The sequence below is a fragment of the Cynocephalus volans genome, chromosome 3 (genome assembly GCF_027409185.1).
Source record: "Cynocephalus volans isolate mCynVol1 chromosome 3, mCynVol1.pri, whole genome shotgun sequence".
NCBI classification, from domain to species: domain Eukaryota; kingdom Metazoa; phylum Chordata; class Mammalia; order Dermoptera; family Cynocephalidae; genus Cynocephalus; species Cynocephalus volans.
Genome location: NC_084462.1, coordinates 161,537,224 through 161,555,888, shown reverse-complemented (window position 1 = coordinate 161,555,888; position 18,665 = coordinate 161,537,224). Strand labels below are relative to the sequence as shown.

The 18,665-nt window shown below is 34.4% G+C and overlaps 1 protein-coding gene and 1 non-coding gene across 2 annotated transcripts in view; both read left to right on the top strand.

The window, feature by feature from the left end:
* GTF2A1 (general transcription factor IIA subunit 1) overlaps window positions 1-18,665 on the top strand; it is a 46,839-nt gene that overhangs the window by 2,739 nt on the left and 25,435 nt on the right. Inside the window, exons 2-6 of the mRNA XM_063090851.1 lie at window positions 963-1,064; window positions 10,335-10,539; window positions 12,460-12,524; window positions 16,625-16,700; window positions 17,899-18,032. Of these exons, the coding sequence (XP_062946921.1) occupies window positions 963-1,064; window positions 10,335-10,539; window positions 12,460-12,524; window positions 16,625-16,700; window positions 17,899-18,032 (582 nt within the window). The remainder of the gene's footprint in view (window positions 1-962; window positions 1,065-10,334; window positions 10,540-12,459; window positions 12,525-16,624; window positions 16,701-17,898; window positions 18,033-18,665) is intronic.
* Window positions 11,770-11,913, top strand: LOC134374442 (small nucleolar RNA SNORA79). The gene has a single exon (XR_010023287.1). It is a non-coding gene; the product is annotated as a small nucleolar RNA SNORA79 (small nucleolar RNA).

Sequence of the window (18,665 nt, the reverse complement as noted above, 5' to 3'; positions counted from 1 at the left end):
AGTAATTAATAAACATTGAGAGTGTTCATGTTTCTGTACCTTAGCATCACTCGGGCCATAGTAGGAGAGAAATCCTGGGAAAGATCAGTGTACCTTGTTCCTCTGGGACCTTGAGATCTGTTATCGTGGGTATATGAACAATTTTATGGTAAAGCTTGAAAGTTCAGACTAGGACACAAAAACAGAAATTAGGTGGTTTTTAAATTTGAATACTCATTATGTTGCGTGTGGCTTATTACCAGACAAGTGACTGCCGGACATAAAGTTCTTCGAAGCCTAAGACTGAGTGGTGAGGTTATGAGCTGTAACGGGTCAAACCAAATACAGAATAATAGGAATCAGACATAAGTAACCCGTAGAGCTATTATTGCACATCACATTAAGTATTTTGACAACAACGTGGGAAATTATTTTTATTTACTTATTTTTTTGATGGCTGGATGGTACAGGAATTGAACCCTGGACTTTGAGGTTGTCAGCACCAAACTCTAACCAACCAGGCTAACAGGCCAGCCCAGGAAATTATAACTGGGAATTGAATGGACCTTGTATGCATAAGGATGTTCTGTTAATGAATTGCATTAAACAGTCTTAAAATTTCTATTAAAATAAGCAGTGATCAAATCCAGTTTAATAATGGCAAATGGTCATTATCAGGATGGACATATCTTCAAAGTCATATTCTTTTTTTTTTTTTTTTTTTTTTTCCCCGTGACCGGCACTCAGCCAGTGAGTGCACCAGTCATTCCTATATAGGATCCGAACCCGCGGCGGGAGCGTCGCCGCGCTCCCAGCGCAGCACTCCACCGAGTGCGCCACGGGCTCGGCCCTCAAAGTCATATTCTAAAATAAGTTTTAGGTGGCAAAATGACTAGTTTGTTTTAAATTTGTGAAAACCCGTTATACATTTTAACCTGTGAAAGACAATCTTTTTCAACAGTCTTTTTTATTTTTCTTTAAAGCCTAAATTATACAGATCTGTGATTGAAGATGTTATTAATGATGTGAGAGACATCTTTCTGGATGATGGAGTAGATGAACAAGTCCTGATGGAACTAAAAACGGTGAGTTTATCTTTCTTTTTAAAAAAATACTACTCTCCCCCCACCACACACACACAAAAAAACAACAACAAAAAATTGTTTTAGCCAGAAATGAATCTATAATTTTTACATAGTATGAACGTTTGACTTTGTTGAAGGAGTTAGTGAAGGATGTTTGATTTAAATCTCAACTGTACCATCCATTCTTCTGACCGTAGGCAAGCAACTTTTATATTTCAGTCAATTCAGATAGGAATTGATAGCACTTACCTTGTAGGGTTATTTGAGGATTAGATGTAATAACCATATAAAATACTTAGCACAATGCCTGGCAGTAACAGTAGCTATTATTATTGGACAGTTAACATTCTGCGTTTTATGGTCTAATTATCTGACATGTCTGTAACAGTGTTTTTGTCCCTTTTTTTGTGGTCTTAATGTAACTATTCTAAAATGTGTTTAAGAGGTAGGTCGGGATGAAAAAAATGCTTGATAAAAGAATTTTAGATTCGTGAGTAATATCCTTTATGTGGGCCAAAGTTTAGGTTTATAATGTATTTTACTCTGTGAGCTAATTTTTTGTCTCTCGAATTTAAGCAGAAATATTTAGATATATTTTATTAGCAATTGTGTTTTCTTGGTGACATGATGATTCATGAAATTGTGGAATACTTCTGCCCTATAAATTAGAATAGTGGTTCTCAAAGTATAGTATGTGGACTCCTGGACTTTTCCCCAGAGATTCTTTCAGGGGTTCCACAAGGTTGGCTAAATGCCCAAGTATGAAAAATCACAGTTTGTCATTCTTTCAAGTAACAGTTGTGTTCTGTGAGAAAAGTGACCAGTTCAACTCACAACTCTAAACACACTAGTGCTTTTCCTTGAGACAGTTGTTTATATGCAACAGAAGTGCTTTATGCATGCTTTCCGTTCTTAAGAACTGAATACTAAAAAGATGTATGCTCAGTGTTGATATTAAGAAATTCAGTTGTTTGATATTCTATAATGAGTTGTGTTAACATACGAAAGGTCTGCATAATTCACTGAACTTGTATTTTCCAAAATTAATAACATAATTTTGGAAAATCCATTCTGAGTGCAAGCTAAATTAATGGACTTTAATAGTATGAAAAGTTCATTGGTATATGGTTTCAGATTCTACATTACAGCTCACTTTTAAGAAACCATCACTTAAAATTCCTTTTTCTTTCTTAACTGTAGGAGAGCAGATTTTCTTCATATACAGCAAAACAACAAAGTGATTATGGAGTCAGGCATGAGAATCCAGCTATTTTCCTTTAAGTGATTTCTCATTCTCAATTTTATATGGGAAAAATATTGTTATTTTCATAAAAATGTTATTTATGTTAACATGTAATAGATACTTTGTTATTTCTAAATAAATTAGTGAACATTTAAAAAATCTTTGTTATAATTTCTGTTACTGTTAAGTATTGATGGATATAATTCTACATACACAAAAGCTCTTTGAGGTCCTTAGTCATTTGTGAAAAAGTACCTTTTATTGGGTGCTGAGATCAAAAGTTTTAGAACTGCTGGTTTGGAAATTGGGTATTGAGCTTCTTTAGAACTATGTACAAATAAGTAATCACAGTTAATAAATGCTAAGGAGCATTTGTTGTGGTTTCATATATCCATGAGGCTGCAGCTTAGTAACTCATTATTTTAAATAAAGAAATATCACCTTTATTGTGGTGATGAAATATTTCTTAGTGTGTTAGGCATCTGTGGGCAACTTCTTTAGTTTTCAATAAGAATCTGTCCATGTGAGGAAGGAAAAAAATATATAGTTAAAGTGAAACAAGGAAATATTTATTTACCTTGAGAAAAATGTAAAGGTTGATAGTGAAAGGTAGGTATCTAAAAATACAAATAAAAGAATGCCAACTCTGAGACATTAGTTGGAAGAACAATAATACAACCTGCTTAAACAGCAGAAAGTATTTTAGGGATATGAAAAATAAGAGAACAAGGTTACTTTGATTCCTTAGTGTTATGTAGAACAAGTGTTTTGCAATTTTTTTATGCTTTAATAATGGTTGTCTTTGTAGTTTTGTGACCTTATGTAGAAGATACAACGTTTTTAGGTGTAGAAAACCAGTCCTAAAGACTTTAAGCATTTATCGTAGGTCAAACCAGTGGTTAGTCTAGGTTGTTTATTATCTCTTCTTGCTTTTCACAATGAAAATCTGGAGAATTGATTTTTCCTGCTGGTCCTAGTAGAGGCAAAACATTCTCTCCAAAGAGAATGAGCTGTTTTTGAGACAAAATACCTCCACCTGCATTTTTATTACATTTGACTTTTTTAGTATACGTGTATATTTTATAGATCATGCAGTGATTTTTAGTTTAATAGTTAGTTTTAAATTACAGAAAGTCTGACTTACTCAATTACAATGCCTGGCATGTGTGGTTGGCGTTCAGTAAATGTTTATGTGAAATAGTTATAGTTAACAAATGTGGCTCCAGAATCTAAGTGAACAAAATACCTTAATGTTTTTGTTGTCTTTAAGTGGGGCATGGTCTTCTATAATGAGTTGTAATTGGAGTTAAAAATGAAACTTAAACTAAAACGAGTTATATTTCAGGATATCATTAGAATTTCCATATTGTGCCCTAGATTTAATAACTGGACATGCAGCACTGTCCAGTAGAACTTTTTGTGGTGATAAAAATGTTCTACATCCATGCTGTCCAATATGGTAGCCACTAGGCACATGTGAAGTACTTGAAATATGGTTAGTAGAACTGAGGAATTTTTGTTAATTTTAATTAATTAAGACTTAAATCACTACGTGTGGCTACGGTATTGGACTGCATGGGTTTAGACATTCTTGCTAGTAAAACTAACATGAATTTAATATTTTATGGTTTATGAAGTACTTTGTCATTCTCTGTATCCCTTGCCCCCTCTTTTGGCTATTACACAGAGTTTTGTCAAACACATAAAGCTATAAAGGATAGCCTGGTAAATTAGATTATGAATTAAGATGAGTGTGAGAGTACATATGATTGAGGTTTGACTAGATAATGCAGAGAGGGAGATGATAAAATTTAAACCAAATTCTTAAGGGTATTTTTTGAACCACTGTGGGCCTACTTTAATGTGTGAACCATGGGAGGAAGAAAAAACATATAAAATATATTTCTGATTTTCAGTGTATCTTTATTTGAATGTAAAATGTATTTTGGAGTGGTGAATGACTGTGGGTGGGAATGACAGTAGAAATTCTCTTCAAGGTGAATGATAAATCATCCTGATTTCTAGATTATCAAACCTACCCATATCTGAACAGCAAGTACTGTGGGAGAAACAACACATGGCCTTTCTTTTTTTTTTTTTTTTTTTTTGTGACCAGCACTCAGCCAGGGAGTGCACTGGTCATTCCTATATAGGATCCGAACCCGCGGCGGGAGCGTTGCTGCGCTCCCAGCGCCGCACTCTCCTGAGTGCGCCACGGGCTCGGCCCACATGGCCTTTCTTTTGAATAAAACAAAGTGGGAAAAGTTTTCTCAATTGGAATTAAATCCGAAACTCTCTTTATCTCCCTCTAGTTCAGATTTCTCAGCTTTGACACAATTAACATTTTGGACTGGGTAATTCTTTGTTGCAGGGACTGTTCTTTCCATTGTAGGATGTTAGCAGCATAACTGGCCTCTGCCCACTAGATGCCAGTAGCAATCCTCAGTTGTTACCAAAAATGTCTTAAGACATAGCCAAATGTCCCTGGGAGGCAAAATCACCCCCAGTTGAGAGCCACTGTTCTAAATATATATATATATATATAAATACTTGGACCATAAGTTGAATAATGGTCTATTATTCTACTTCATTTACTCTTAGGAAAAACTTTTCTCCAGCATCATTTCTTGGGAGCCCAGAAATGTAATTAGTTATATATTTTATCTAGAAGTTGGATGTTTTGTGAAAGTAGGAGAATTCTTCAGAATTTCTAGTCCAGCATACTGCAGGGAACAGTAGGTCTCTTTCATCACATTTTATGGATCAGAAAGTAGACTCATAATTTGCTTTGACAAGGTCACTTAGCTAGTAAGTGGTAGAGATGTGAACATAGGCCTTTCATCTCCATGTGACATATGCAATACTTGCCAGTAAGAAGGAAGGTACCAGAGTTGTGACTAGATCTTGCTTTTATGATGGGGAGTACCTGAGATGGTTTTGAAGGTTACTTGCCTGCTCTCATAGCAGTGGTACGGTTGAGAGTCTAGGAGCCTGGACTAGGGCTGGGATTAGGAAGAGGCAAGCATGGTGCATAGGGCGCAAAATGAAAAGACATTGGCTCTCAGAGTCCAGCCTGGACTGGGCCACTGGAGTCAGTCTGGGTTATATCCCAGTTCTGCGTGCTATTAGTTGATGATTTTCAGTAAGTTACCTAACTTCCTATTCCTCAGGTTGTTTTTCTGTAAAAATGAGATAATAATAATGTCTATCCTGTAGGATTTTTATGAAAAACAAATCTGTACATGTAAAGTACTTAGAAAGTACACAGAACTCAATAAATTTTATCTGTTAGTCTAGTTAACATGATACACAAATGTGCAGCTGAATCATTTTGTGAACAGAAGATGAATTTTCTCTATGTCTAATTTCAGTGGCCTGGCAAAGATTGCTGAAGTGGGACTGCTGTAAATAATAGCTACTTGTTGGGGAAAAGGGAGTACTGTAAAAATGAAAAGGAAAAAGAGTTTTTCCTATTTTTCAAGCAAAATAAATATATAAATAACAATTCATTATTCCTGGTTGTCTTTAGTAGTATTAGTATGATTACTGTTGCCAAACAGTGTTACATTGTTTTATTTTGAACAGTTGGTATTTTAAAAATAGAACATTTTGATAAATAAAATTGGAATTGGAGAGAAACTGTAAATACTCAATTAATTTGAACTTTACATTATTTGATATTATAAGCTTAGTATTAAGTACTTGGACAGTACTGTTTTTGTATTTCTCACCTTACCTAGACCAGTATTATGGTACCTGGTAAATACAAATTCTCAGTGGACCACTCTAAGTCCCCCAAAGCTGTTGGAAATGTGTGGGGCCGTGTTCACGTGTCATGATGACTAGTGGACACCTTTGGCATTTAGTAGGCAGGAGCCAGGAATGTTGCATTTCCTGCACATTTCCTGTGGGCCTGTCCTGTACAGTAAAGAATTGTCCCGCCTAAAATGTCAGTAGCATCCTTATTCAAAAAAGAAAAGGGAAACTACTCATAGAGAAATGCTGTTCTAGAAAACAGTAGTTTCCCTTTTCTTCTTTGTAATTAATGTTGTAAATAATGGCTGGTATATTCTTAGTCATTTGTTAGATCCTGCATAAGGCAGTCTCTGCCCTGAAGGAGTTCATACTTTAATTGAGAAGGTAATACTTAGTGTGATAGGTACAAAAATAGAAATGTCTCTAATGTACAGAGGCAATGAGTGATTGCTTTTCTTTGAGGCTGTTTGACTTTGACACTTGCCTTGTTTTGGGAATTGTGAGGAAAGACTGCTGATTGTAAGGAACAGTCTACTAAGGTTGTATATGCTATATTCAGGGAACTGCAAGTAGTTTGGTACTGTTAGAAAATAGAGTGCAAGTTATAGTAGCAGTTGGCATTTGGCAACATATGCCATATTAAGGAGCTTGGTCTTTAGAGTGAGAAGGGTTATCTGGGGTGCTAAAGTGCAGTTTTGAAGGAATCTGCTCCAGAGAGTCTGACTTGATAGGGATAATGGAATGGGACCTAGGAATCTTCTTTTCTACGTAAGTATTCCAGGTTGTTAGATAGATATCTACAGATTACAGTTTGCCATGAGTTCAGTGTTGTGTTTTGCTTTGCTTTGCTTTGCTTTGCTTTGCTTTGTTTTCAGTGGCTGGCAGGTTTGGGGATCCAAACCCTTGACCTTGGTGTTATAACACCTTGCTGTAACCAACTGAGCTCATGCTGCCAGCCTGGGTTCAGTTTTTAAGCAAAGGAAATTTTAGAAAATTCATTTTGGTAACAGTGTAAAACAGTGTATCCCAAACTGACTAGGATCCTAGTTAAGAGATAATAGTATTTAACATTTTGATTAAATATTCACAAGTGTGTATGTATAACGGAAACAAAAATTTGCAAGACAGTTCTTACTCTGTGCAATACAGTCTAACATTTTCTTTTCAGTTCAATTTCATTTACAAAAAAATTCCAAGTTGACTTTTTGTGACCCAATAATGGCTTGTGATCCTCAGTTTGGAAAGCATTGATTTAGGTTTTCAAAGTAACTCTTCTCACTTGTTTAAATAGATTGCTGCTCACCCCCAGAGCTGCTGATTCAGTAGGTCTGGTTTGGACCTGAGAATTAGCTTTTTGATGGCTGGCGGGTAAGGGATCAAACCATGGACCTTGGTGTTATCAGCACCACGCTCTAACCAACTGAGCTAATAGGCCAGCCCAAGAATTAGCTTTTAAATTTTTTTTTTCAATTCTTTTTTTTTTTTTTTTTTTTAAAGAATTAGCATTTTAATACGTTCCCAGGTGATGCTGATGTTGGCTCTGGAACCACATTTTGAGGACTTCTGATTTATAGAGGATAGATTGAAAGGATAAGTTACCACTGTAATGTAGGCTGTGTGAGGACAAGGATTGTTCACTATCTCTTCTCAATGCCTGCAATAGTGTGTGGCATATGAGAGGTCTTCAAAAAGTTCATGGAAGGGCCAAGCCCGTGGCGCACTTGGTAGAGTGCTGCGCTGGGAGCGCAGCAATGCTCCCGCCGCGGGTTCGGATCCTATATAGGAATGACTGGTGCACTCACTGGCTGAGTGCCGGTCACGAAAAAAAAAAAAAAAAAAAAAAAAAAGTTCATGGAAAGATTCATATTATCTTTTAATTTCCATTTTTCCATGAACTTTTTGAAGTACTCTCGTATTAGAGATCTTCAATAATTATTTGTAGAGAGCATGATTGATGTGCAAAGCTCAATGAGCTCAATGTATTACATCATCACACTTTGTGGTACTGGTGGGAGGAAAGGACTAGGGTAATAGTAGTAGTAGTAGATTGGAGTTATGCTCTGGAAGGGAAATTGACAATAATGAATGATGGGATGTTGGGGTAGATTTTTACCTGTAGGTCGTTGACTTGGTAGGTTAGGTGAGTTGTGGTATCTAGCACTTAGCTGCACATAATATGTATACATTAATATTTGCCATCATTATGGAAGCTGCATTAAAGTGATGGTTTCAGATTGCTATGAGTAGACCAATTGGAGGTGATAAAAGTGAAACATTAAATTGGAAAATTATGGTTTAAAAAACTGTTTCTTAAAGCATGAATTAATAGTACTTTTTCACCTTGATTGGATCACAAGATACTAAGCTTTGTTTTGTTCTGGAGAAGGAAAAGATATGTAGAAGGTTTGAATGATAGCTCAGTGTTTGGGAGCCCATGTAATAACACATTAGTCAGAATGTGTTTCATTCAACATGTAAGTGCCTATTTTGATGGTGTGCTGTGTTAAGTGCCCACTTTATAGAGATGAACCAGGCATAACTTGGGCTCTCAAAAAGTAATGCTGTGTTACCACAGAAAGAAGCTAGCTATTTTTAGTCTGGGATTTGCAGAGACTTAGATTTATCAGCTGGAAGAGTGTTTAGAATTAATCTAATGCAATTTGTCTCTTTTTTTAGATGAAAATATCTAAGAAAGATAAATGATTTGGTCACATTAGTGGCCAAGCCAGGACTAATTGGTTTCTTGACTTCTGGTGTAATGCTTTATTATACAATTAATACCAACACCACCACCAATAATAATAATAACATTTATTGATTACTGACTTTTTGCTAGACTCCAGTAAGTGTTTCACATGGATATGTTGTTTAATCCTCACAACCCATTAGATGGATATTGTTACTATCTCTGTGAGAATAGACTTAAGGTAAGTCTGAATGCTGGGCCTGCTAGGGGGATATTTGTATTGGGAAGTTGATCTTTGTTTACTTTTTCAGTAAGCCATTAGGGATGTGCTGGAATTGTTATTGGCATGTAGACAGAAATCTAGAATTTCTAGAATGGTTGGAAGGGTCAGAAGATTATAAAAAGTCTGTAAGTATGGCAAAGGGAGGTTCTTGAAGAACCTGATAAAAGCATCAGGTGATTTAGGCAATGTCCGAAGAACAGATTCTGGAGAAGAAAACAGAGTAAGTATGTGTAGATCCTTGTTTGCAAAATGACTGAATTAAGTTTCATTGTATTTTCAAGGAACAGTTTGTGACTTCCTTGGACACTTTCTTATATGGTTGAGGCTCTAGATTGAGCACTAAACTAACTTGGTAGAGGGGGAAATGTGTTAGGGAAAAGGATGAAATAGTTGCAAATATTTTCTTTTCTTTTTGTCCACTTCTGATTTTTATTCATCACAGAAGCTATCCTAGGGTGAAATGAGAAAATAAAAGTGGCTGGGCCAGCCCGTGGCTCACTCAGGAGAGTGTCGTGCTGATAACACCAAGGCCCCGGGTTCAGATCCCATATAGGGATGGCCAGTTGGCTCATTGGCTGAGCGTGGTGCTGACAACACCAAGCCAAGGGTTAAGATCCCCTTACCGGTCATCTTTTAAAAAAAAAAAAAAAAGAAAGAAAAGAAAAGTGGCTAAACAGAAAAAGATCATCAATCCTTGGGATTACTGGGAGAAGGAGCGAATTATCAAGAAGTGTGGAGGGTTAGGAAAAACTCTTAAGACCATCAGGCACTGCTGTTTGTTTTTCCTTTTGTGTGGGATTGGACAGATGCAAAGTTGGGTCTTTCTAACCATAGGATTGCCTCGGTGTTTCTCATTGTTGTAATCAAGAAAAGATGAATTTATGTTCTTTATATGTTATTTAAGAGGCAAAAAGTTTTGTATTAAGGAATGAATTTCGTAAAAGTAGTTTAATAATGGTTTTGGTATTACAAAGGACAGTCTTTGATTACTAAAAAAATTGCTTACATGAAACCCTTTGCTAAATAATATCTGATAACTAAGGAATTACCATAGAAAGGAGGAGATAAAAAGAAATAAAAAATTTTTCAGTACTCCAAAGTGGCAAAAATGAGGTTTGATACTTTAAAAACTTGTTTTCATTATAGTTTACACATGGATAAGAATTTGTATTTTTGTGGTTGTATCAGCTTTTAAAATGGAAGAATTTTTTAAACAGAATAATAAAAATAATATTTAATCTGTATGTCCAGAGTTATTTTCTCTGACTTTCACTTAGAAATTTTTAATGTTCTTTGCCTTAGTTATGGGAGAATAAACTAATGCAGTCTAGAGCAGTAGATGGATTTCATTCAGAGGAACAGCAGCTTTTATTGCAAGTTCAACAGCAGCATCAACCCCAGCAGCAGCAGCATCACCACCACCACCACCACCAGCAAGCTCAACCTCAGCAGACAGTACCTCAGCAAGCGCAGACCCAGCAGGTCCTTATTCCTGCATCACAGCAAGGTGAGACCGGATTGTTTTCCTGCTTACGACCTGGGAATTTAATCTGTCATTTTGAAAGAAGAGAAATACTTTGAGTTTCTCAGATCTTGATATTAAAAGGTGGTTGGTAAACCTAAAAAAAATTTGTAAAAGACTATATTAATTTTGTTATTTTTCTTCTCCTTTCTATTGACTGAGGGGTGTGTGTATAAATTTGTATAAAATGCGAATCATACTTGCATAGTAATGATAGACAAGCAATTTGTTAATTGAAAGCCTAAGATGATATTCAGGTAAGTTTTATTAATATATCCTTTTAGAAGGCTGTTAGTATAGTGGTTGATTTCCTAAAATAAGTCAGATCTATAAAGGCTTATTTCCTAAGGGCTTCATTATTTTTTATGAAAAAATAATTATATGCTTTCTTTATGAAACGTGTTTTCGAAGACATGTTTCTGTTTATAGTTTTTTAACTGTATTTTAAACACTGGAGTAATTTTGAAACTATACTTTGGCAATCTGAAAATTCAGTACCATAGTAATTTATGTAAGTCTAAATTGAATTCTTCTAAGTGAAGAGTAATATATGAGGGGACTTCAAAAAGTTTATGGAAAAATTCATATTATTTTAAAATTCTGTTTTTCTACAAATTTTTTAAAGTACTTTCATGCAGCATATCTTAATTTATACTACTTGGTTTAAAGGTAAGAAAAAAATATTTACAGACTGTGTCCATAGTGCTCTGCACTATGCAAGTCATTTTATAGAGACTGCTTCATTGATTCCTTGTAAGGACTTTATGAAATAGCCCTTGCCTCCATTTCACAGCTGGGGAAAATCTGGGCCCTGAAAGCTAAGAAGCGGGATTTATTACATGTAGCAAATATTATCTCTCATGACAAACATCTATTCAGTTAAACAACTTGCTAGGCATTCTAATTCAGTGAGTCTTTATTGTTACTGACAAGAAGAGTGAAGGTAAATGAAAAGTTTATTTTAAGTTAACCATTTAGTTACCCATTTGCCTTATCTGAGAGTATATATATGACTTAAAATTGATAGTGATATACAATAGAAAGGTCTATTTGGGTTATTTTATTATTTATACCAAGTAAGATTTTTTTAATGCCTGATTTTAATCTATAACTTGTATCAAATAATTTTAGCATTTTAATTTTTTTTTTTTTTGGCAGCAGGCTGGTATGGAGATCTGAACCCTTGACCTTGGTGTTATAACTTTCTAATATTTTTGATGACTGTTCCTCCTATTGCCTTCAAGCCTGGCACTAGGATTTTAGGTCATCATAAATTAAAATGTGATTTTCTTCACTCAGAGAATATTAGGATAATGGGATTATCTATCTTTTCTCTGAAATTTGCGGAATCAAACACTTAATTCCTTTTACACTTAAGTTACATTGCCATTATTTCTGATTTGTATTTTTTAAACAGCTAATAAAAGAATAGTAACATAATTCTGGCAACTGTCAAATCAGGAGAAAAGGACTGTGTAGATTAATAAAACTAGTTATAACTTTTTGAGCTTGCTCTTAATGGATTAGTAACTCATGCCAACAGTGGTATCATTATATCAGTAAAACAGTTAATGCTGAGTTAGCAAGACAAGATTAAATTATGTTTGAAAATTTTCAGTTTATTTAAGAATGCTCAGAAACATACATTTAGGTGTTAGGTATTTCACTACTTCATGTTCCTAAATCCCTTGCATCCTTAGGTATTGTCACTTCAATAATTGTTATTGGTGCTTTCCATTGTAGGGAAGATATATCACAGCTGGTATTTGTAACATTCTGTGATATCTAATGGTTGAATGCAGAAAATGTGGAAAACATGAAAAAAGTTTTTAGCATTGTATAACATTCTTGTGGTTATGAAATTAGTCTCATGGTACCTTATTTACATGTGTGCTTTTTTTGTAGCCACCGCACCACAAGTTATTGTTCCTGATTCTAAGCTGATACAACATATGAATGCATCAAACATGGTAAGACTCAGAACGTAGCACTTTGATTGACTATACTTATCTAACTTAAATTATAATTATGCCTAGGTATGTTATATGATAAAAGTTTGAAGTTTATTGAAGACTTGAGCAAAACATCTATTTTATGTAGTTTCTTTAATTTTAGATTTGTCAGCAAATCTAAAGTTTAGCTTGGTATTGAGACATTAAGGTTTATAAAATTATACAGTTTTCTGTTTAAAAAATATCAAAAGAGTGATGCTTTGTGTGAGCTCTTTCATCCCCTACTATTTTTGAAAAATATGTTTTAGGGCACCTATCAAACCTGTTATGTTTTAAGTATAGTTCTGCTTCAGAAGACCTATTAATTGTAAGAGGTCAAGAATGCTAAGAATTGTAAACTTTTTAGAAATGAAAATGAGCTGTTTAGATAGTTCAAGGTGGCTGTTTTTAAAATCAAACATTTAGAAATATTTGCACTGATTTAACCATAGTATGGTCTAACAAGTTTTATTGTAATGTGTAAATTACTACCTTAAAATAATTTTAACCAGTTACTTAGAACTTTGATATTTCTCAGGGATATTCACTGCCTTCACTAGTCCTTAAATTTTCAAATTACACTTAGAGCATATATTTCTCATCAAGTGTAGTAAGTGTAACTATAAAATTGAAAGAATCCCTTGAGATTCTTAGAAAATCTTTACCTATATCCTTAAGTTTTTTTTTAAAGAAAACATTAAAATGCAGTCTGATTAGTTATTCAGTACTTTCTTACAAATGGCTTTTCTTTATTCTGTTTAAGATACACACTATTAATGTCATAAATAGAGTGATGTCTCAGCTCTGACATTTCATTTTTAAATTCAGCCAAAACTTTTATTTAAAGGTAAGAATCATTATTTGTAAAAAGATCTCTTAGCCTATGTAACTACTGGTAGCAACGAGATTCTTTTTCAGATCCAGATTTTTTTTAACCAAAAAGCAATATTTAGAAAAACCACTTCTACTTTGTGAGTGATAAGTAGTGTACCACAAAGCTCATTTGTAATTTACCAGACAAATAGGAAGCAGGGCTCACTTGCTAGACAAATGACTTCCTCCTATGCATTAACAGCCTCGCATATTCATACCTTGGCAAAATTGCAAATTTCTACATGATGGTAGAAAATGCAGTTTTTAAATTCACAAATACCAAGAATCTTTATTAGTACTTCCAGCACAAGTTATTAGAATCAGTTCTTTCTGCATGAAAATTGCAAAATTCCATTCCTATTATTTCTCACAAGAATTTTTAGTATTCAAAAAATTCCATTTAAGTCTAAGGCTTCACATTTTTTTTAACTTCCACCCTTTAAAAAAAAAAGTATCACTGTAGGGTTCATAGTGCAGTTGCTGTTACTAAGACTGTTTCCTAGGGAATAACTTCAGTCATTTTAAAACAGAAATTTTGGCAGAACCACCTACAGTAGGCCCTTCTAATGTAGAAGAATTTAAAGTGTTGTGGGAGAGAATTTTAAATTAATACGGTGTTTAAAGAGACTGGGGTGAAAATCAGTGGTCTGTCTCTTACGTACTGCTTAGGTCTTAATTCTAAAGAGCATGTGTTATTTAAATAGATCGTAGGTCAGAAACTTCAATAAGTAAAATGGATTAGCATTTTTGTGTATTTTAACATTTTACTTTGCTTTTTAGTCAGTGTTTCTTTCGTGTATTTTACATGTTCCAAAACATAATCAGTATAGGTTCTTTACCAATAAAAATAAAGATTTTTTTTTTTTTTACTGGTTTTTGGGAGTTAGAGGGGGCGGGGTTGGTTTGCATTATTATTCCTGATTAAAAGATATTCCATAAAAATAGTTTTGATTTTTCCAGTGGCTTTGTGTGCTTTAGAAGTGAACTTATTGGAAAATAATGTAATTTCATAGAAATGTGGGATAGTGATAATATAATACTAGGCAGAAGGCTATTTCAGGGAACTTATATCAAACCTTAGTGTTTCAGGTTCTCTTTATGAAGTGATTGGTCTAATACATTATTCGTATTTGGGCTATTTTCTAAAATACAAGAAGAAATTTTCAATAGCCATTAAGTAAAAGGTGGTTTGTGTATGGTACATGACTCAACAAGCATTTATTGAGCAACTTGAATGTGTGGAAGGTGTGCAGGTGGTTACTTTGTCATGTATGTCAGTTTGCCAGTAGAGAGAGATCTGTTATCTTACATAAGTGCCTATAATTTGGCACTTAATATTTGTAAATAATGATATTTCTCAATTGTAGGTGGCTTTTAATATGTTTCTTAAATTTAGATTACCTTTCAATTGCCTGTATAGACAAGATTTATTTTAAGTTGGATACTTGGGTATCCAACTTATAGATGGTTGAACGTGAAAGGCTATGGCTGGATTTTGTAGATAAAGTGAGAATTTCAGGCTTAACATATAGAAATTACTTAGGCCTGTCAAGTGGCCAACAAGCATTTTTTCTTGGAAAGCTATACCTAGAGCCCAGACTAGATAGTAGTTCTATCATTAACCCAGTTTAGTATAATTTTAGAAGATTTGTTGACTTCTCTGGCATTAGCATCTCCAAAGCACAGTAATATTTATTTCCCTAAGCTTTTCTAAATATGAATGTTTCTAAAAATGTATAGGTTAGATTGAATATATGAAGGCTTGGTACCTTAAAGAAGACTGACGGGGTGAGGGGAAAAAAATCTTCCTAAATGTAGTTACAGTGAGATACATAAGTGGTGTCTCAGCTATGACATTTCATTCTTAAGTTCAGCCAAAACTTTTACTTAAAGGTAAGAATTGTTATTTGTAAAAAGATCTCTTAGCCTGTGTAACTGGTGATAGCAATGAGATTTTTTTTTTTTCCAGATTCAGATTTTTTTAACCAAAAAACAGTATTTAAAGAAATCACTTCTATTTTGTGAGTGATAAGTAGCATACCACAAAGCTCATTTGTGGTTTATAAGACAAATAGGAAGCAGTGCTCACTTGCTAGACAAATGATTTCCTCCTACACATTACCAGCCACGCATATTCACACCTTGGCAGAATTGCAGAGGACAGAATAAAAAAACAGAATGGTGTAATTCTTTGGGGGAAGAACAAGAGGAGAAAAGTGTTAGAAGCAGTAAATCAAGAATTTATCCTGAATTTAAAGAAATTCAGAATATAATCCCATGTCTTTATAATGTAAATGTCACATACAAAGTCCATTTTAAAATACAGAAATTAAAGTTTTGGACTTTCCTTAAGACTTTAAGGTTTTTTTTATATTAATAAATTTATTAATTAATACATGCTTTACCTAAATTATAATGCCAGTGTGTCCTTTTTTTTTTTCTTTTTGATAATATGGCATTTTAGAAGAATTGTCAGCTGAACTCCAAGTGAAGTATTATGATGATGATATGTTGATTCTGGTAGAAATTTTAAAAATTAAGAATTCTAAAATAAAGATACTTATATTTTGGCCTCAAGTGTATTAATTGAAAACAAAGAATTGGGGATAAGGAAACAAAGAGTAGGAAAGGAAGCAATAATGAAATGGTTATTTCTTTTTTTTTTTTTTTTGTCATTTTTTCGTGACCGGCACTCAGCCAGTGAGTGCACCGGTCAGTCCTATATAGGATCCAAACCCGCGGCGGGAGCGTCGCCGCGCTACCAGCGCAGCACTCTACCAAGTGCGCCGCGGGCTCGGCCCTGAAATGGTTATTTCATACATTGTATAGCATTGTTAATACGTGTTTTTCTAAAAATGTATAGGTTAGATTGAGTATGTGAAGGCTTGCTACCTTAAAGAAGATTGAAGGGGGAGGGGGAAAAGCTACCTGTGAAATTTTCTTAGAGCATATTCTCTAGGGGAAAAAAAATCCCATTATATTGTTTAGTGTAATTGCTTGAAATAATTAAGTAGGTTATTTAGGCTAGATGGTCTTTCTTATATCATCTTATAAAATGGAATTTAGTTTTATTGTTAGAATGTTTTATGTTAGTATATGCTAAACAAAAAATTTTATATACTAGTAAAATATGCTAGAGATAAACTGAGATATTGTTATGTACATATGTGGTTTGGATTTTTTTTTTCTCCCCCCTCCCCCCACAGAGTGCTGCTGCTACAGCTGCTACCTTGGCACTCCCTGCAGGTGTGACTCCTGTTCAACAGATATTAACAAATTCAGGTAATTAGGAATAATAGAACCATTGTTTAATATAATTCAGAAAATTATACCCTCTAGCCCTTAAGTTAATTTTCATCAAAAGACAGAAAATACTAATATTTCTTTCACCATTTGCTTTAGGTTATTAAAGTGTAACTTATTTGAGGGCTGTAGCACATGCAGCTGTAAGCATTGTTGAGGATGCAGTAGAGAAGATGAGAATTGCACTTGAGTTTTTGATCCGTGTGTGAGAAACCCTATCATTGAATGAAGTATGATTATATAGAAATGCTTGTTTACTTAGTTTTTTACTAAACACATTTAACCTGCCAAGTGAGTTAGACTTGACTCATTTGAACTTATTCGTGGTGTTAAACTAAACCCTATAGTATTTTATGAACAAATTTATTGCATGCTATTATACATGGTATCTCTTCGTTGACAAAAGTCCAATGGCAAGCTCGTGATCTTTGGCATCTTAGTGTTTGAAGAATTTACGTGATTTTAAGTATTCTGTCTATAATCTTGATTATACATTTTGTTATTTCTAGTTTTTTTTTTTCCCCTGGCAGCTGACTGGTATGGGGATTTCTAAATTTGTGAAGAACAAATTAGGGGCTTGTCTTGCTACATATTTTAATAAGATACAAATTGTTCACCTTTGAATTAATTCAAGATTCTGGGTCATCTAACACAACATATTGGGGGGATTTGGTTCTGTATGTATAAGCCAGTAATATAGTTAGTATCATGTGGCAATGATAATCGGTTCAGCAAACTTTTATTGCTTTTAAGCAGTTTTGAAGCAAAGTACTTTGGTGCTTTAGTGCAAGATACTAAATGAATTATTATGCTTTTAAAGCTCTTAAAACAAACAGTCCCTGAAATGTCTGATCTTATTTATTGCTCTTTCTTGAGTCCTAGTGTGTTGGGGAAACTAATTTAAGATTTTGATAAAGCCTCATAATCTGTCATTAAAACCTTATTGGAAAACAGCCAAATGAGGGTGATAAGTATGGAAAATGGAACATTTTAAGCAATATATTTGAACATGGAAGTCAAGGAACGTGTAGGTATGATAGCCCTTAATGAAATTGTTAGACTTTCCACTTGATAAGTTCTAGGGGACCTTCAGTGGTTTTACATTCAGTATGAATTCATTTATTTTGAGATGGTCACTGCTGAAGTTGTAACTTGGAATACATACTTTTTGCTTTAGGCCAGCTTCTTCAAGTCGTCAGAGCAGCCAATGGTGCCCAGTATATCTTTCAGCCTCAGCAGTCAGTGGTTCTACAACAACAGGTTATACCACAAATGCAGCCTGGTGGGGTACAAGCTCCTGTTATTCAACAGGTAAAAGAATCTTATGCTACGATCACCATGGAGTTCTTCTTTCTTCTGTATGGACTCCCTGGGTGGTTCCCCTCCCTTTTCTCATGGCTTTATATACACAAATTCTTATATTCTTCTCTAATGCTACAGACCCTGTTGTTCTAAATTCCTCCTGTATACCTTACAGCTTAACTTACATTTCTTTTTTTCTTTTTTCTTGAATCGATTATACACATTTTGGGGGTTCAACGTTAACATATGTTGATCAAATCAATATATTAACATATATATTATTACAAATTGTACTTATTGTGTGTGCCCATTGATGGAGTTTGGATGTGTTGTCCCCTCCAAATCTCGTGGATTTTGTTTGTTTGTTTGTTTTTAATTTTATTTTGTCGATATACAATGTGGTTGATTATTGTGGCCCATTACTGAAACCTCCCTCCCTCCTCCCTCTCCCCGCTCCCACACAGTAATGTCCTTTCTGTTTGCTCGTTGTATCAACTTCAAGGAACTGTAGTTGTTATGTCTTCTCCCCCCCACCCCGTTTTTTTTTTGTGTGCGTGTGTGTGAATTTATTTATTTATTTTTAGCTCCCACCAATAAGTGAGAACATGTGGTATTTCTCTTTCTGTGCCTGACTTGTTTCAC